At 35.8% G+C, this 14,856-nt stretch overlaps 1 protein-coding gene across 9 annotated transcripts in view; it reads left to right on the forward strand.

Annotated features, from left to right (window-relative positions):
• The window catches only part of MESK2 (misexpression suppressor of KSR 2), a 123,074-nt gene that overhangs the window by 104,916 nt on the left and 3,302 nt on the right, over nt 1-14,856 (forward strand). For 7 of the 9 annotated variants that reach the window (XM_069128846.1, XM_069128838.1, XM_069128823.1 and 4 more), the window contains 6 exons: nt 6,766-6,965; nt 7,513-7,633; nt 10,128-10,416; nt 11,118-11,387; nt 11,799-11,883; nt 14,242-14,286. In XM_069128846.1, coding sequence (XP_068984947.1) covers nt 6,766-6,965; nt 7,513-7,633; nt 10,128-10,416; nt 11,118-11,387; nt 11,799-11,883; nt 14,242-14,286 — 1,010 coding nt within the window. Of the gene's footprint in view, nt 1-6,765; nt 6,966-7,512; nt 7,634-10,127; nt 10,417-11,117; nt 11,388-11,798; nt 11,884-14,241; nt 14,363-14,856 lie in introns of all 9 variants that reach the window. The other 2 variants (XR_011175249.1, XM_069128813.1) reach the window with 2 other exon arrangements.

The raw sequence follows: 14,856 nt of genomic DNA on the forward strand, positions 1-14,856 counted from the left end.
TTCAGGGATATTGTGTCTATTCAGGAGTTTTTCGCAATTCCCGCGAACACCTTCCACCGAATACTTTTTCTTTTTGTATACGTAACGCGAAGCAATTTCGGTGTTGAAAAAAAAAAACAGTAGAACGTCCGTTTCGCGTGAAAATCTTATCAGTCCTCCGCCTAGCAGATTTTCAACGTTGCGGTTTTAGAAATCCATTTTCGTTCGTATTATCCAATCGTCGGTGCATCTACGAAGCTTCTTTAAATAAAGAGGGATCCTGGAAGGCAAACTGACGTCTAGAATTTGCATAACCGATATTCCAGCATCTTCGCCCGCATCCTGGAATAATCAATTCCCATTTCTTCGAGCATTGGAACTTTAAAACTAAGCAGCTGTCACGGAAAGGTAGATGATTGAATCGATGAGTTTTGTTCGAATATCTTGTGAAATGCAAAGCCGGAATATTTTTATTTCAACTTGCTTCGTAATAATCGTAATCCTGACTTATCGAATGTTTGCTAATCAGTGGTTTTTTAAATAATTATAACAGTTAATCAAAAAGGAAAACGCAAAAATACGTTGACAACATACTTTTATGGTTACTATCTTCATCGACAACTTGGGACAGGAACACAACCGGATTTAACTTGCACCGGAAATGATAGTGCGACGTGCTAGCGATGCGGGAAACCACACACAGACAGATTTGCTGTGCTTTGAAATTCAATGAAGTGAACTCAAACGATATATTCGAACCACTACAAGTACCGTTTAATCTTTAACCGGAAACTAGAACAGCTGGAGAATTAATGAGATCATTATATTAACGTAATGGGTTGGAAACGATAATTCGCAGCACAACTTAGAAGCAGAAGAATCAGTTATCTCAACGAATGAATTTTCAAAAAGAGCGATATTCTTAAAATCATACTGTTATTCTAAAGGAAATATCAAATGTAAGGCAAGTGCAGTTCGCCGTGAAACGTGTAATATCTTTTTAAAACAATTAATACTTTTTTAAGAAAGCAGTGATAGAAAGAAACGGAGGGAAAATGGAATTCTAACTTAATTTAAAAACTGAAGCCTAAGTAATTTTATCTAGAAAATATTTCTTACAAATATACTATATCTTGAATATTTTACATATCCTTGCAATTTTATATGCATTCTGTGCGTTTTTTCGCCTTTGAAAGTCATTAAAATGCATTAAACTCTTAATCTAGTAATAACCTACAACCTCTAACCTACGTAATATCGCGTTTATGGGAGATAAAGCTAAATTCATCGAGGTATAAAAAGAAGGCTGTTAAATCTGCACAAGAAGTATACTTCAAGTTATATTATTCTGTTATTGGATGTCTCGTCGTATTTTTAGATTACATCGTATTTCGTCATAAAAATATGAAAATCGTTTTTTATTATAGTTTTGAGGATTTAGAAAACACTCAATTAAGGTAAGATGAAGCACTCGACATCTTTAAAATTTCATTCGCTTCACGGACGATGATCGATAGTAATAACTTTCCTCCTTTTCCTTTAGTAGGTTTCTTCCTTATTAGGATTCTCGTTTGCAATTATGGAACGTATTTTCAACGAAGATGACTTTTATTATGTCTTAGTCTTAAAATATAAAAAAGTAAATGAAAAAACTTTGGTGAAACCATTTATTTTTCAGTTATCATTATTGGATAGGTATGCTAACAAGAATCTGGCATTCGATAAAGTAAATATCTGTACAGAATATATATTGCAATGAATATTTTCTGAATGAATTTAATCATCCTCGCTTGTGTCGAAAAATACACATAGAAATTCTAAAATATTGAAAAATAATATTGATATTCGCATATAAATTATAGTATTTTACATAAATTTCTCTCGCGAACTTCGTTTTTCTTCTTCTATGTTTTTCTTCGTGCTGAATCTTAAACGTTCGTTTCAACACCTGTTTGTGTAATAACATTATGGTGTACGTTACCAGAGAAATATGATCATAGTAATAAAGTGAATAAAGTTGGGTTACTATCGTTCGCAAGCAATGCTCTATCAGTGTAAACAAGGGGGTACTGTATATCTAACCGAGACTTTATCTATTTATCATGAAATTCCTTGGCGCGAGAAATTACTTTGAAGAACTTTTTACTGATGTCGTTCGACACTTAACTCTCTCGAGGCTAGATTTTCCTTTTAACAATAAAGCCAATAATATAATGGTTCAGGCTATAATACACTTAAATTAAAAAAAAAATGGTTTACTAGTCATTCTTAAAATTAGATAGATATGTGACTCCATTTATAATGAACTTCATATTCATGCAAATGGTCTTCTACGGTGCTAGAAAAATTATAGCGAACTAACTAGCGAACTAGTTTTCCTAAAAACTACCTTCAAACATATTCTACTATTTTGATTACTATTTTACCTTAAATACGAATACAACCGATTTCAAATAACTTCCATTTGTTAATATTAAAAAACTGTCAACGCTGTTCCATTTTCAACGAATACTTGGAAACATTTTAGCGACTCAATCTCTAAACGATTACTTTGAGAGTACATTTGTACATGTATCGTGAAGTCCGCAGGATAACGTATTGATTTTCAAGTAAAATCAAACTGCCGCCATCCAGCTGTGTCTATAAATCTCGGCTATAAATTTAATGAAATAATTTCTGCAGATATATTTTCGCAGCGGGTGCCAACGTTTTCAAAGAGAGAATCCCGTTCCATATCTTCTTCTTTTTGCGAGATCACGGCTCCATTCAAGCGCCACATGAATAAACGAAATATGGAATGTGACAGAAAGAGTATTAAAATGATAGCAGAAATTAATTCACATTGACTAACGAGGTCGTTTTTAAAGCTTGTATACCAGAAAATAGAAGCAGTATTTTCATTTACATATATATATATATCTACACATAAGAAACAGTATGAAAAAAGAGAAACACGAGAATGGTATTACTGGAAAAGCAATTTACGCAACGCTGCCTTCCTAAATGATAAAGCAAGGAAAAGAAACGTTCAACAAAAGGGCAGGATCAGCCCCGGGAATCCAACGAGGAAAGTAACTTCTTTATGAGGTCAGTGGATGGTATTTTCACTGATATTCCTGCAAGAAGGGGGTGTCGTTCCTTTATCTCGCTCGAACTTGCAGAAGCGTCAGCATGTAGGGAACAGGGCAGCCTGAGATCCTGACATTTCCCCGGTGAACTAAATTGGGTCGCCCCGTAAATCCTCAGGAATACAGGTCAAAGTAAATTCTTCCAGTATTAGACAGAGAAAGAGCGCGGGTTGCATCGCCCAAGTACTCTTTAAACGGTTAACATGATCAAATTAATCACCACGAGTATCATTTGTTTTTCCTAGCGATTTAAATCAGGAAACGCCTTACTCGATACTGCGAAAGGACGGTCGTATAAAACGTGCCATTGGTTTTATTGCAAGAAGCACTTTAGAATTTCTTGGAACTCTAAGAACTAAGCTTCGATATTTTAAAATTCAACCTTGATCTTTTCACAAAATAATGGAACTTGTACAGTATGAGACACTATTTTTAGTAGAATAATAAGAGAATTGGGGAAATATTGTGTACCTTAGATTCAACAAGAAAAGATATCAAAAAAGAAGAGATATAGCTCGAAGATTGTTCATAATCGAATTTAGCGAATTACAAGACGAATTACCTATTTCTACTTAAACGTCATACTGATACAAATAATCTAATATATTGCTCCTAAGTTCCTACCTTTTATAAGTCGTAAAAATAAAGCGAAAGATGGTTGAATCGTCGTTAAAGCCATAAATACACATGTCAAGACGTTAAAGAGGAAAATCAGTACTCTGATTTACTGGATCACATAATAAACGCGTAGTTAAACGAACCTTAAACGGCCATTTCGCTGGAGAGTGAAATGCACTTTTGAACATTACGGAAGCTTTAACGAAGAAGAACGCGGTGCTACGTGTTTCCTCTTTAATGTGTCTACAGCTGAATAGAACTGCAGGCGTCAAAGGGAAATTGCGCACACGAATCACAAGATTACCGCATAGAATGCAAGCGTGTGGTATGCACGGTCTCGGGGACACGGGCCATCTTCAGTAACACACGATCCGACCAGCAACGCCATGCTCGATAGGGCGTGGTCCTCAGGATCGATACCATAAAAAGCTCACTACACCACCGACTTCTTTAATAAAGTACGTGGCTTTGCGTGTACGCGTTTATATTAAGCGTTTGCACGAGTTTTATGCAAATCACCCATACCTCCTGTAGGCGCGCGTCCGATTACGCCCTTTATCACGCATATCTAGCGACATCGTGGGCATAGCAAGTGCTATCAACGATTCAGCTGTAGAAAAATATAGTAATTGAAGAAAGCATTCGAATACTTGTCATAGACAATCTTTATGAACATATCAGATGCGCTATATGAAAACTTTTTGGAATTTCATTAACACTGTATAACCTAGTTTATGCAAATGTTATTTGAAAGTATGAATTACAAACGATTTCAAGTATTTCTTACATTACACTGTCTCGCTTCAAGCATTTAATTAATTGTTGCGTTAATGGAAATTATCTACTTTGCTTATGTAGAATAATTATACGATAGGCTGTTATGAAATAATGGCAAAATATTTCCAATTGAATGAAGAATAAAACATCACTTTCCACGGATGTTTCGAAATGATAGAATATTCTAACTAAGGGCGGCAGTATAATAGATAAATGTACGATTATTATAATTGCGTGATTCGTAGCAAAAACGACCTTTATCAAAGTTTTCAGTTTCTTGGACGTCAAATCTTGTTTTTTCTATGAACTGTGTGTTTGTTATAATCATCTTGTAACTTCTATGTACATTTTCAGATTTATTTCAAATTTTATCAGTAGGATGGAAATCGTATCGTGTCGTACGTCATACAAAATCTTTTATATGATACACATAATATATTCACGTATTTAGAAAAAGTTCTTTTTATTGAAGTACTTTCATAAGGCATTGTACACTGTACATTTATAGTATTCCGTAAGAAGATATTTGTAATTGTGATAAGAAAATTCGATATTTTGAAATTCGTATTCAGATAATGTTCATCGTTTCTTTGGTATTGATAAGTGAGATGTATATTCGTGAACCGATCGAAGTTTATATCGATGAAAGAGCATATATTCGTAACGCAAACTGCACATCCTGCCCTGGATTTTGGCATATGGGAAGGGTGGTCTGTCTCTGCTACATTCGGGTTAATTACTTAATTAATTAAGCGCGAATGTATATCACACGATCGCACTTGTACAAATACATATACATATTCACGGGTCAAATGAATATTAATTGTTGAACTATCGCAAATCGTTTCTGTGAATTACGGTATGGCGAAGAGTTATTAGAAAGCAATTATGTAGCGATTACTACTCCGTTAGCGATCATAAATCATTGACTAACTGTGCTCTGTTATTTTTGTCTAATGAACTATGCATTGAGTTACATATTACGCATTAATTAATGGAAAAGGATAGAATATTAATTATAGAGCAATAATACTACATGATAAAGAACAATAATATTTATTTCGCTTAAACTACGTTTTTATTTTGTTATAATTGTGATTATTACAATATTTAAAATTTCTTATTAATATGGGTAAACAAAGGAAAATTATAACAAACAAAAGTAACATTTCTACCGAAACACAAGAACAGAGGAAAACAAAAGTTTATTCACGAAATATTTATACGTCGCTTTGAAAGGGACAAAAACCTATAGGACTAGCCATTCAAATCCGCTGAAAGTATCAACTTGGCACATTTTATATTCTGGCGTTGACGTAGCGAATATTTGATGATACTTTGTCTGTAGTGCGAATGAAAAGAGAAACAAGAAGGAATAACTCCTTTCACCTGGCTGATTCTTTTCATTTCGCTGTAAACTTTTGCATATTCAATAGTTTCAGGGTTAGCACTCTCGTATCTCATTTGAATGTAATTCCTTCTATCTTCGTTTAACCTAATAGTATTCTAATTAGTCTAGCGATTAAAATGTGATATTAACAGGAGCGTCTTTTACTTGCATTACGAGCATGTAGTTTCGCGTTCCAGAAAATTAAAAATAAAGTGTGCAAATATAGATATCAGGTGAGCATAAAAAATACGCGAGAAAAGATGCGTATCGATTCAACATAAATTTTCCACTATGCAATTTTCTATCGACCCTTGGTTAAGTCAGCACTGAATTTTCTAGGCTATCGATTATTTCCTCCTTATTAAACGTCCTTGTTCGCGCATTTAATTTAATGCTTAACACACTCGCTGTTATTAAAACACGACTATTTTTCCCCAAGAGCTGCATGAAGATAGAGATATCTTCTTTCTTCTTTCATAAAGAAAAAGCTAGTAGAAGAGAATTTATGTTTTTAGATATTTTTATTACGATACTTAAAAACAGAAAGCCAACGATTGCACTTTCAATTATTGCCGAGAGTCTAGCCACTACATTTAGATAATTAGAGTGACGCAACGTACGTCACAAATAAGAATGATACTTTTGTAAGTGAATGATAACAGAGTTCTAAGCACGTTTCAGTATTTTACCAATGATAAAGACAATGTTTCTACCACCTATTTAACTCAAGAAACACCAACGAAGTATAAATTTCGTCTGACTCAACAAACTTTGAATACTTGGTGCTTTGTTTGCACGTGTGCCAAGAATGTCTCGATTGATTTAGTTGTGGCAAAATAGTCAAGGGATTAAGAGACTTCTTTTCATGCACAGCACGATGCCTTCAGATAGTATGGACGACATTGAACTGAAAAATATTCAACTTCAATTTCCTCCGCTAAGATGCCTATCGAGAGACGACAGTTCTGTGCGAGAGGAAAGGGTTGAAACCGACAAAGGGAGTCTGCTGGTGGCTGTGCAAGGGAACCGAGCAAAACCTGCCATTCTTACTTATCACGACTTAGGCCTTAACTGTGAGTAATCAATGCTTCTAATTATTTCTAGAGGCTATCATGGATCAAATTTCACCCCATGTGAATTTTGTTCTAATACCATCCTAATATCATTTCTAACCACTTCGAACAATAATTTTTCTATTTTTCATCTAATATCGTATAGTAACGAAACATTTAATTGCATTTGTTCAATTTTATTGATTTTTAAGATAAAAAAGATATAGCAGTGTAAAATCTTGCCCATAATAGTATTAATGAGACTTCGTTTGGGAATAGCAGAGATTAATATAAAGAAAAATTACGAAATATTCCCAAATAGATTTTTGACTTTGTATTTGAAAAGCAATAGCTGTATTCTAATTACTACTGTATATGAGAGTGTGGTAATGTTAGTCAAAATTCTTCAAAATGTCGTTGTTGGAAAATAAAGTGAAAAATCTAACCGGAAATTTTTCTACGTCGCTCGAGAGAAGAAAAATAGATGATTTTAAGTGAATTTGATACGGATGGATAAGATTTTTGATTGCAGAAGATATTAAAGGAAAACGTGGATCGTTATTTTCAGATATATCGAGCTTCCAGGCGTTCTTTAATTACATCGACATGAGAGTTTTACTCGAAAACTTCTGTGTTTATCATGTGAATGCACCGGGTCAAGAAGAAGGTGCACCCACGCTGCCTGAGGAGTAAGTACATTTTCTACAGAAAGTTTATATGTTTCTCGAAACGCGTTATAAATTTACGGTTAAATATTCATACTGACAAACTTTTACTCTTTTGAACGTGAAACTTATCTTTTTTTTTTTTTTTTTAATAAATACAATTTTTAATGCTGGAACCGCTGCAAACCTTTAGGTTTTCGTACTAAATAGTCGATGAACAATTTATACAAAGGACCAATTTTTTTTTCCATTTCGAACACGATCCAACAAACAAGTAATTGCTAGCAGCCACACCTAAAGTCGATAAGCGATCACTTCCAATTATCAACCAGGTTCGAACACCGATTCCCTTGACGTGCAATAACGAGTTTGCTAATTAACGCACAGCACAGCTGACAGTGACGAAACAAAACGAAAAAGCAAAAATAGAGACAGCTGATTTCCCAATGTTTACCATATGTGCACGTATTATACGTATGAATATTTAAATATCGTTGAAGCGCATGATACGCGCGCGTCAGTTGACGACAGTGAATTCAATTAGTGCAAATCAATGACCTAATTAACATCCTAATTAGTCGAAGCCCCGACTATGTTCCTACTTTAACATGTACCGCGGGTAATTCCTCCATGTCTTAAGAGCGATTCTCTCTCCTTTGCCTCATGCCTGCGCGGCAAATTCTTTCTTACGCTTTTCCCTCTATCGCCGTTTGCATTTCTATGGATTCGATCTTATCCGGCTGTTGCGCAGTTCGCCGTTTCGTTATTCAACTTCTCATGAAATCAGGAAATGTTAGATGAGGAATTCATTCGAAGATCTCTGTCATCAATCGTTGAACTAGCTCTTGTCGTTTAACGAGAACGAAGTTACGCGATAAGATCGCTTTTATTTGAAACAATAAAATATATTAGATACTATATAGAGTTTTGATAGCAATGTTTCGATATATGATAAAAGATTGGTTGCAGATTGGTTTCAAACTTGATCAATATGTATAATCATCGTAATCTCATCACAGTGTTAACAAAATTTCTGTTGCGAATTATCGACTAAACAGCAACCAGTCTGGTCAAACCGATCGGTCGATATCGCGTACCTCGAATGACTTAACGCTCATGGTGGAGGAGGTTTAATAGATCGAATGTTAGACTAATCTAGCACTGTATTTGCATTTATTGTATAAAAGTAAAGCGTGATGTTATGAACACAGAGATGGTAGAATCTTGTTGGGAGTGAAGTATTTCACCCATACAGTACGATGTCTGATGATGAACTGTCTTAGTATGTTGCTGATTTTCCCCACCAGCCGTAGGGTCTCGTGCCTTCCCGACTGAGGTTTTTTGCCTGATCTCAGAGTCATTGGGTTTACAGCTCGGGGAAGACATGTAATTCGGAATTTTCTAAAGAAGGTATAGAGCCTGTCCGAGTTGTAAACGGACGGCTACTCAAAATTCCGAACAATTTCAAAATGTTTTATATAACGCACATGATGCACGAAAGTTTTCTATGATAAATGTCGAAATACTTTCGTGAGCTATCATATACGTTTCGATGTTACGATTGACGGTAAGAAGAAGAAAATTCCGCAAACCGCGTGACACAATCGCTGAGAATCGTTTACACTGTGCAATTGGAAGATTGACACTATCTACCTACGACGTCCGATTAACCTGACCTCAAACAATCGAGGTTCACCTCGGCGGACGTATACGTAGCTAAACAGTGTGTTACAGAATAATTTAGACTGCAATGCAGATTTTCATGCAACCAGCAAATACGAACTATTCCCACTCGCGTGCCAAATCCGTAAAACTTGATGAGTATATCTAGTCGAATATTTTGTTTCCGATCGATCGACTTGGTGATACTCGAGAGATTGTATTAGATTTTTGTAATTTAGTCAGAGGAATCAAGATCATGATTTAAAATTGGCATCTTAGAGTTCATATAATCTCGTCCGTAAAGTCCATCTCGTATATTATTTTGCAAATTCCTTAGGCTATTTACAATAATGATTTCATAATGACAACTAATCATATTTTTAGAAGTATTTTACATATTCCTACTAGTGTGTACTTGTATGAAAGAATTTGCAAATATAAATACATCAGCATTAATTACAGCGTAGATGTAATCAACACAACAATTTATATTGTTGATATGAAACTAATAACATCCCACGTTTATTGCCTCTGATGTACCGTATTACAGAAAACATAAATCCCGTTTCACACGTAGGATGCAATGATAAATATTGGCACACGATAACCACCTAAGGTCAAGTGGACAATTGCTTTGCACGTACCATCAATTCCAATTCAAATTGAGAATTCACCGTATAATTTAGTTTCCTTACCTTATTGACACATAACACAACTCCCGTAAAATGTCCTTGTATCAAATCCAGACCTAATATTTCTTACTGCACATCCAACAGACAAATTGTTACAAAGATAAATTTGTTATATCGAAACATAAAAGAAAAATAAGACGCTAAATCTTATTTCCGTATTACAGTTACGTCTATCCGTCCATGGATGAACTGGCTGAACAGTTGCTCTTCGTACTGGGCTATTTTGGCCTGAAATCCGTAATCGGTTTTGGAGTCGGCGCCGGGGCCAACATACTAGCCAGATTCGCACTTGCTCATCCGGAGAAGGTTAATGCTCTGTGCTTGATAAACTGCGTGTCGACGCAGGCAGGTTGGATCGAATGGGGCTACCAGAAGCTGAACGTTCGTCATTTGAGGTCACAGGGCATGACCCAGGGTGTATTGGACTATCTGATGTGGCATCACTTTGGCAGGGTGAGAACATACATTCGCATATCTAAACACACTAACTATAGAAATTACACATTCTTTCAACGAGAGAGGTAGACTATTACTTTCCAGGTCCCTCGGCGGTACTATTTATTTTTATCTTTTGTAACTCTGATAATAAAACTTCCATAAAATCTAATAAAATATTAGATAATAGACTCTAACGAAATTGACGTTGAATTTAATATTGCGTTCAGAATGTATAATTACATGTTTCCCAATATTATTTATTATAGACCTTTTTTTCTAATGTCGGCAAACAGATCAATTAAACGAGAAGGTCTTAGCAATAAATTTCTAGCGCGAAATAGCACGATACGCGTGTATAAGAGAATAGGCAATAGCCTGGATGACCCACAAAGTTTCATCAAGGCAAGTTAGTTTAAGCAACGTTCACACGGAAACGTAGATCGATAAATTATTGACGGAATCGAGTATGCCGAAGGCTTATTCTATCGAGTGTTTCCAAGCAACGTAGGAAATTGGATTAGTGCTTCAACGACAATTCTGTCGCTCTTATTATGCAACACGTAGCTCCTTAACGGAGTTACCACATATATGTAGGTACCGTAAAAAAAAAAAAAAAAATAATGGAAGTAGATCATGTTTATGGTGTAAACATTCGACGCAACGAAGAAAAAAATTGTCAGAGATTCAGGAAGTACCACGTATAAAATTTGTTTCAGGGTACGGAGGAAAGAAACCACGACCTCGTCCAAGTGTACAAGAACTATTTTGAGCGTCGTGTAAATCCAACGAATCTAGCGCTATTAATCGACAGCTACGTTCGTCGTACAGATCTGAACATCACGAGGGAATTAGACCCGACGCGTAAGAAGGAAGGTCTGACGCTCGGTGTACCTGTGATGAATATCACCGGTGCTTTGAGCCCACACGTCGACGACACCGTCACGTTAAATGGACGATTAGATCCGATGAACAGCTCTTGGATGAAGGTAAGAGACACTTGCAATATTAATCACCCTCTGTGCTAAGAGACTGTACACATTTGGAGTTTAATTCCGCGGAGAGAGCTTTCACCAGGAATTTCGTGAACTTGACTTAAAATTCGCCTGATAACGTTTTCTCGATGAACTTTTAATTGCAAATTATTTTTAGCAAAATAATTCAAATGTACACAAATATAATATCTTTTTTTACTATTATGCTATTTCGCATACCTACTACTGTTAATGGAAATTCAAATGGAAAATATTTTTACAAAGAACATTAATATCCTTTTACATGGATTATCATTGTTCCTTTGCTACTGTGAATACTGTTGCAACGTTAGATGTAACAGCGAAAGAGATTAGCTATATCGTTAACTAGATAATACCAACTAATTTAATTTGTCCAATCGACAGATTTCTGATTGCGGAATGGTACTGGAGGAGCAACCGGGCAAAGTAAGCGAGGCCTTCCGACTGTTTCTGCAGGGCGAAGGATATGGTAAGTGAGCGCCCTGACGAACCACGCTTTAGACCTTAATTATCAAATTGTCAAATGGTTATTCTCATCGATCTTCATCGGTATAAACGAATTTCGCTCGCGCCATGCTATTTTGCAAAAGAGCACGCGACCGCCTGATAAAACTAATACTAGTTCCCATTGATTGATATGTTAAAATAAAATTGGTAGTAAAATTCGAGTTAATGCTCGTTCTTTACAACCTTTACGACACGTAAATAAGAGACAACATTATTGGTTGTTTAACATTACAAACAATGGATTAGCGTTAATGATTTCATGAAGACGTTCGCGTGCTCTCTTGCGCAACGATACGCGGAAATGAGAACGCAAGTGTCGTAAATCGTGAATATTCGTAGGCTTAAGTTCGTTCAATCGATCGCTACAATTTGACGAGTATCGGTATTTTTGGCCTATATACACGTATACCCGAATCAAAGCCAACACAACTAACGAGTTAGATACAAAAACGAAAGAAACGTTTTATGATAAGCTGACCGAACGGATAATCTCTCATCGCGACGTTCCCGACTCCGGTAGTATGCGATCCAATAACGAAGTAACGCTTGTAAATGAAGTCATCCTCGACCACTTTGCCTTGGAACTCGCTAGACTGGTGCGGAAGTCGGTTTAAGCTGCATTTAGCTGTAGCGAGCAACGTTGTTTCTGTTCCCTCACCTTTAAATAGAAACGATTTTATCGCAGACTTCTCTCTTTCTGACGTAGACGTTATCTATCGTGCAATCATATTCGAAGTAACTTGACGTTCGCCAATATCGTAAATATTTTTATCGCTTCATTGAAAACGCATAATAAGCGAATACAAAATGTGTTATCACCCCTTTGAACGATTAACGCTAATTACGCGAGTAATTGAAGTTTATTATTCTTTTTGGCTTCTTGATCACAGAAACACGATGGCACTTATCACATAACACAACGCTTTTACCACTACTATCGCCCAGTTAATATGCAACAGAACAGAAAGAAATAAGGTGTATTTATCGCGTGAATACAGTACTTCGCCGATGATACTACGCCTCGCCTATTCCTTCTAATTATTATCCAACTCCTTTTTACACTATCGATTCGCTTACAACAAAGACAATGAATTTATTATTTATTTTACATGGTAGGTATCTGCGAATATTAGCCAAGTACGCCCGAGTTGTTCTAATTAAATTAATTAATTGTTCCTATCGTGATGATTATGGTTAATTAATTGTTGTTGTTACGATCGTCTCTGTTATACGAATAGAGTTTTCATGTTGTACGAATGGCGCGATGCCAAGATGTTGTTAATCCTTGATGCATTAAGGATCGATTACGTGAAACGTTTTAAATCTCTTCAAAAAATAATTCTCAAATTGCTTTTTATTTAAACCATCGCATCGAATAAACCATTTTGACCTCTCTCTCTCTGTCTCTCTCTCTCCCTCTCTGTCTAACGATCTCACCAGCATCCTTGCTACATCGAGATTTAACAACGTCTTCGATCATGTACTTTCCTTCGTTGGAAAGCCACTGGCTCGACTTGATAAATAAAAAGAGGTTTGAAAAAGGATTACGTTGAATTCATCACTTTAGTCTCACCACCATTTGTCATTTATTTGAGAGCTTAAGAAAAAAAAAAAAAAAAAAGAAATGATTATCGAAGGCAAATAAGAAAAAAAATACATGTTCACCGACTTGCGCCTTTATTTCCCACGCGTCTCGGATCGATCGAGTGGTACGTATATACTAATACCTAGTGCTCAACTGAAGTAGTCAGTAAAGTAGTGTCAGCTTTTTGGCTATTTTGTTTTGCTTCTCAATTTCTGCCAGTGCTAAGGATCACGCTATCGTTCAAGTAATTTAGACAGAAGATATACAACGTATATTGTTCTGAAAGTACTTCAATAAATATCGGCAAGAATTTACGCTTTTACTGTTCGAATGGCTCGTAAACTGTTATGAAGTAGCATTAGAATTTCCGATCAAACGATTTATTTGGTAATTTCTTTTTTAAGAAGAAGCGAATTTGACACTTACTTTGCAATGTAAATAGCCAAAGCGTTTCTCTGCGACTCGCGTCCATTTCATTCGAATAACAATTTCTCTGACTGCACGAAAGAAAATGAACATGGACGCTAGTCGCGATCTAATCGGTGCTTAATTTTTGTTATTTAAATGTATCAGTACACGACAATCGGCCTAGCGATGCATCGCACCTAAGAATGATTTTTTTCAATGAGAATAAAAACAATTATGATAATATTCGCTATGGCTACGCTACGTTATGATCTGTTCCGTTTTTTTTTGAATGTTTTAAAGAGAATTTGTTTTTCTTATGCCTTTTAGTGGTGAGATCCCCGCGGAAGCCCATGACGCCGACAACACCCGAAGGTAATTGTAATTAGGAATTGAAGGCCGCAAGGAGTCAAGCGCGCAGTTGGTCAGTTAGGCCACGTCTATGTGTTAAGTAAGTCGGAATTCAAACTTTTATCGGGAGGTATTAACCGACGATGATGTACTAACAATATCATGGACAACCTCGGGTATATTCTCTCTATTTCTGTCTTTTCTGTCTATGAAGGATTATCAAAAGGCAACTAACTACTGTTCATTCTGTTAAACAATGCTAACTCTTTTTGGGCTGCAGATGTCGTGGGTTTATGTCTTCGGACTTACTAAACTCTCGTGCATTTCATGAATTTTGATACATTTTTTAGATACATCTTAGAATCGTCATCCCTCTCGCTGTTTGTTTTTGAATGAAATAAAATGTCGATTGAGATTTTGCACGATGAAACTATAGAATATCGACAAAAACACTTTTACAATTGTTTTGAAATATATATGAAGAGTTACAGCGAGAGGATTAGTTCAAGATTGCATTGCATTTTCATATATTTATTCGACTAATTTTTTATTTAACGAATTTCTTAAAAATCTTCACTACAATGAGGATTCATT

Source organism: Bombus flavifrons, chromosome 2 (assembly GCF_040668555.2).
Source record: "Bombus flavifrons isolate JBK064 chromosome 2, iyBomFlav1_principal, whole genome shotgun sequence".
In the NCBI taxonomy this organism is placed as follows: Eukaryota; Metazoa; Arthropoda; class Insecta; order Hymenoptera; family Apidae; genus Bombus; species Bombus flavifrons.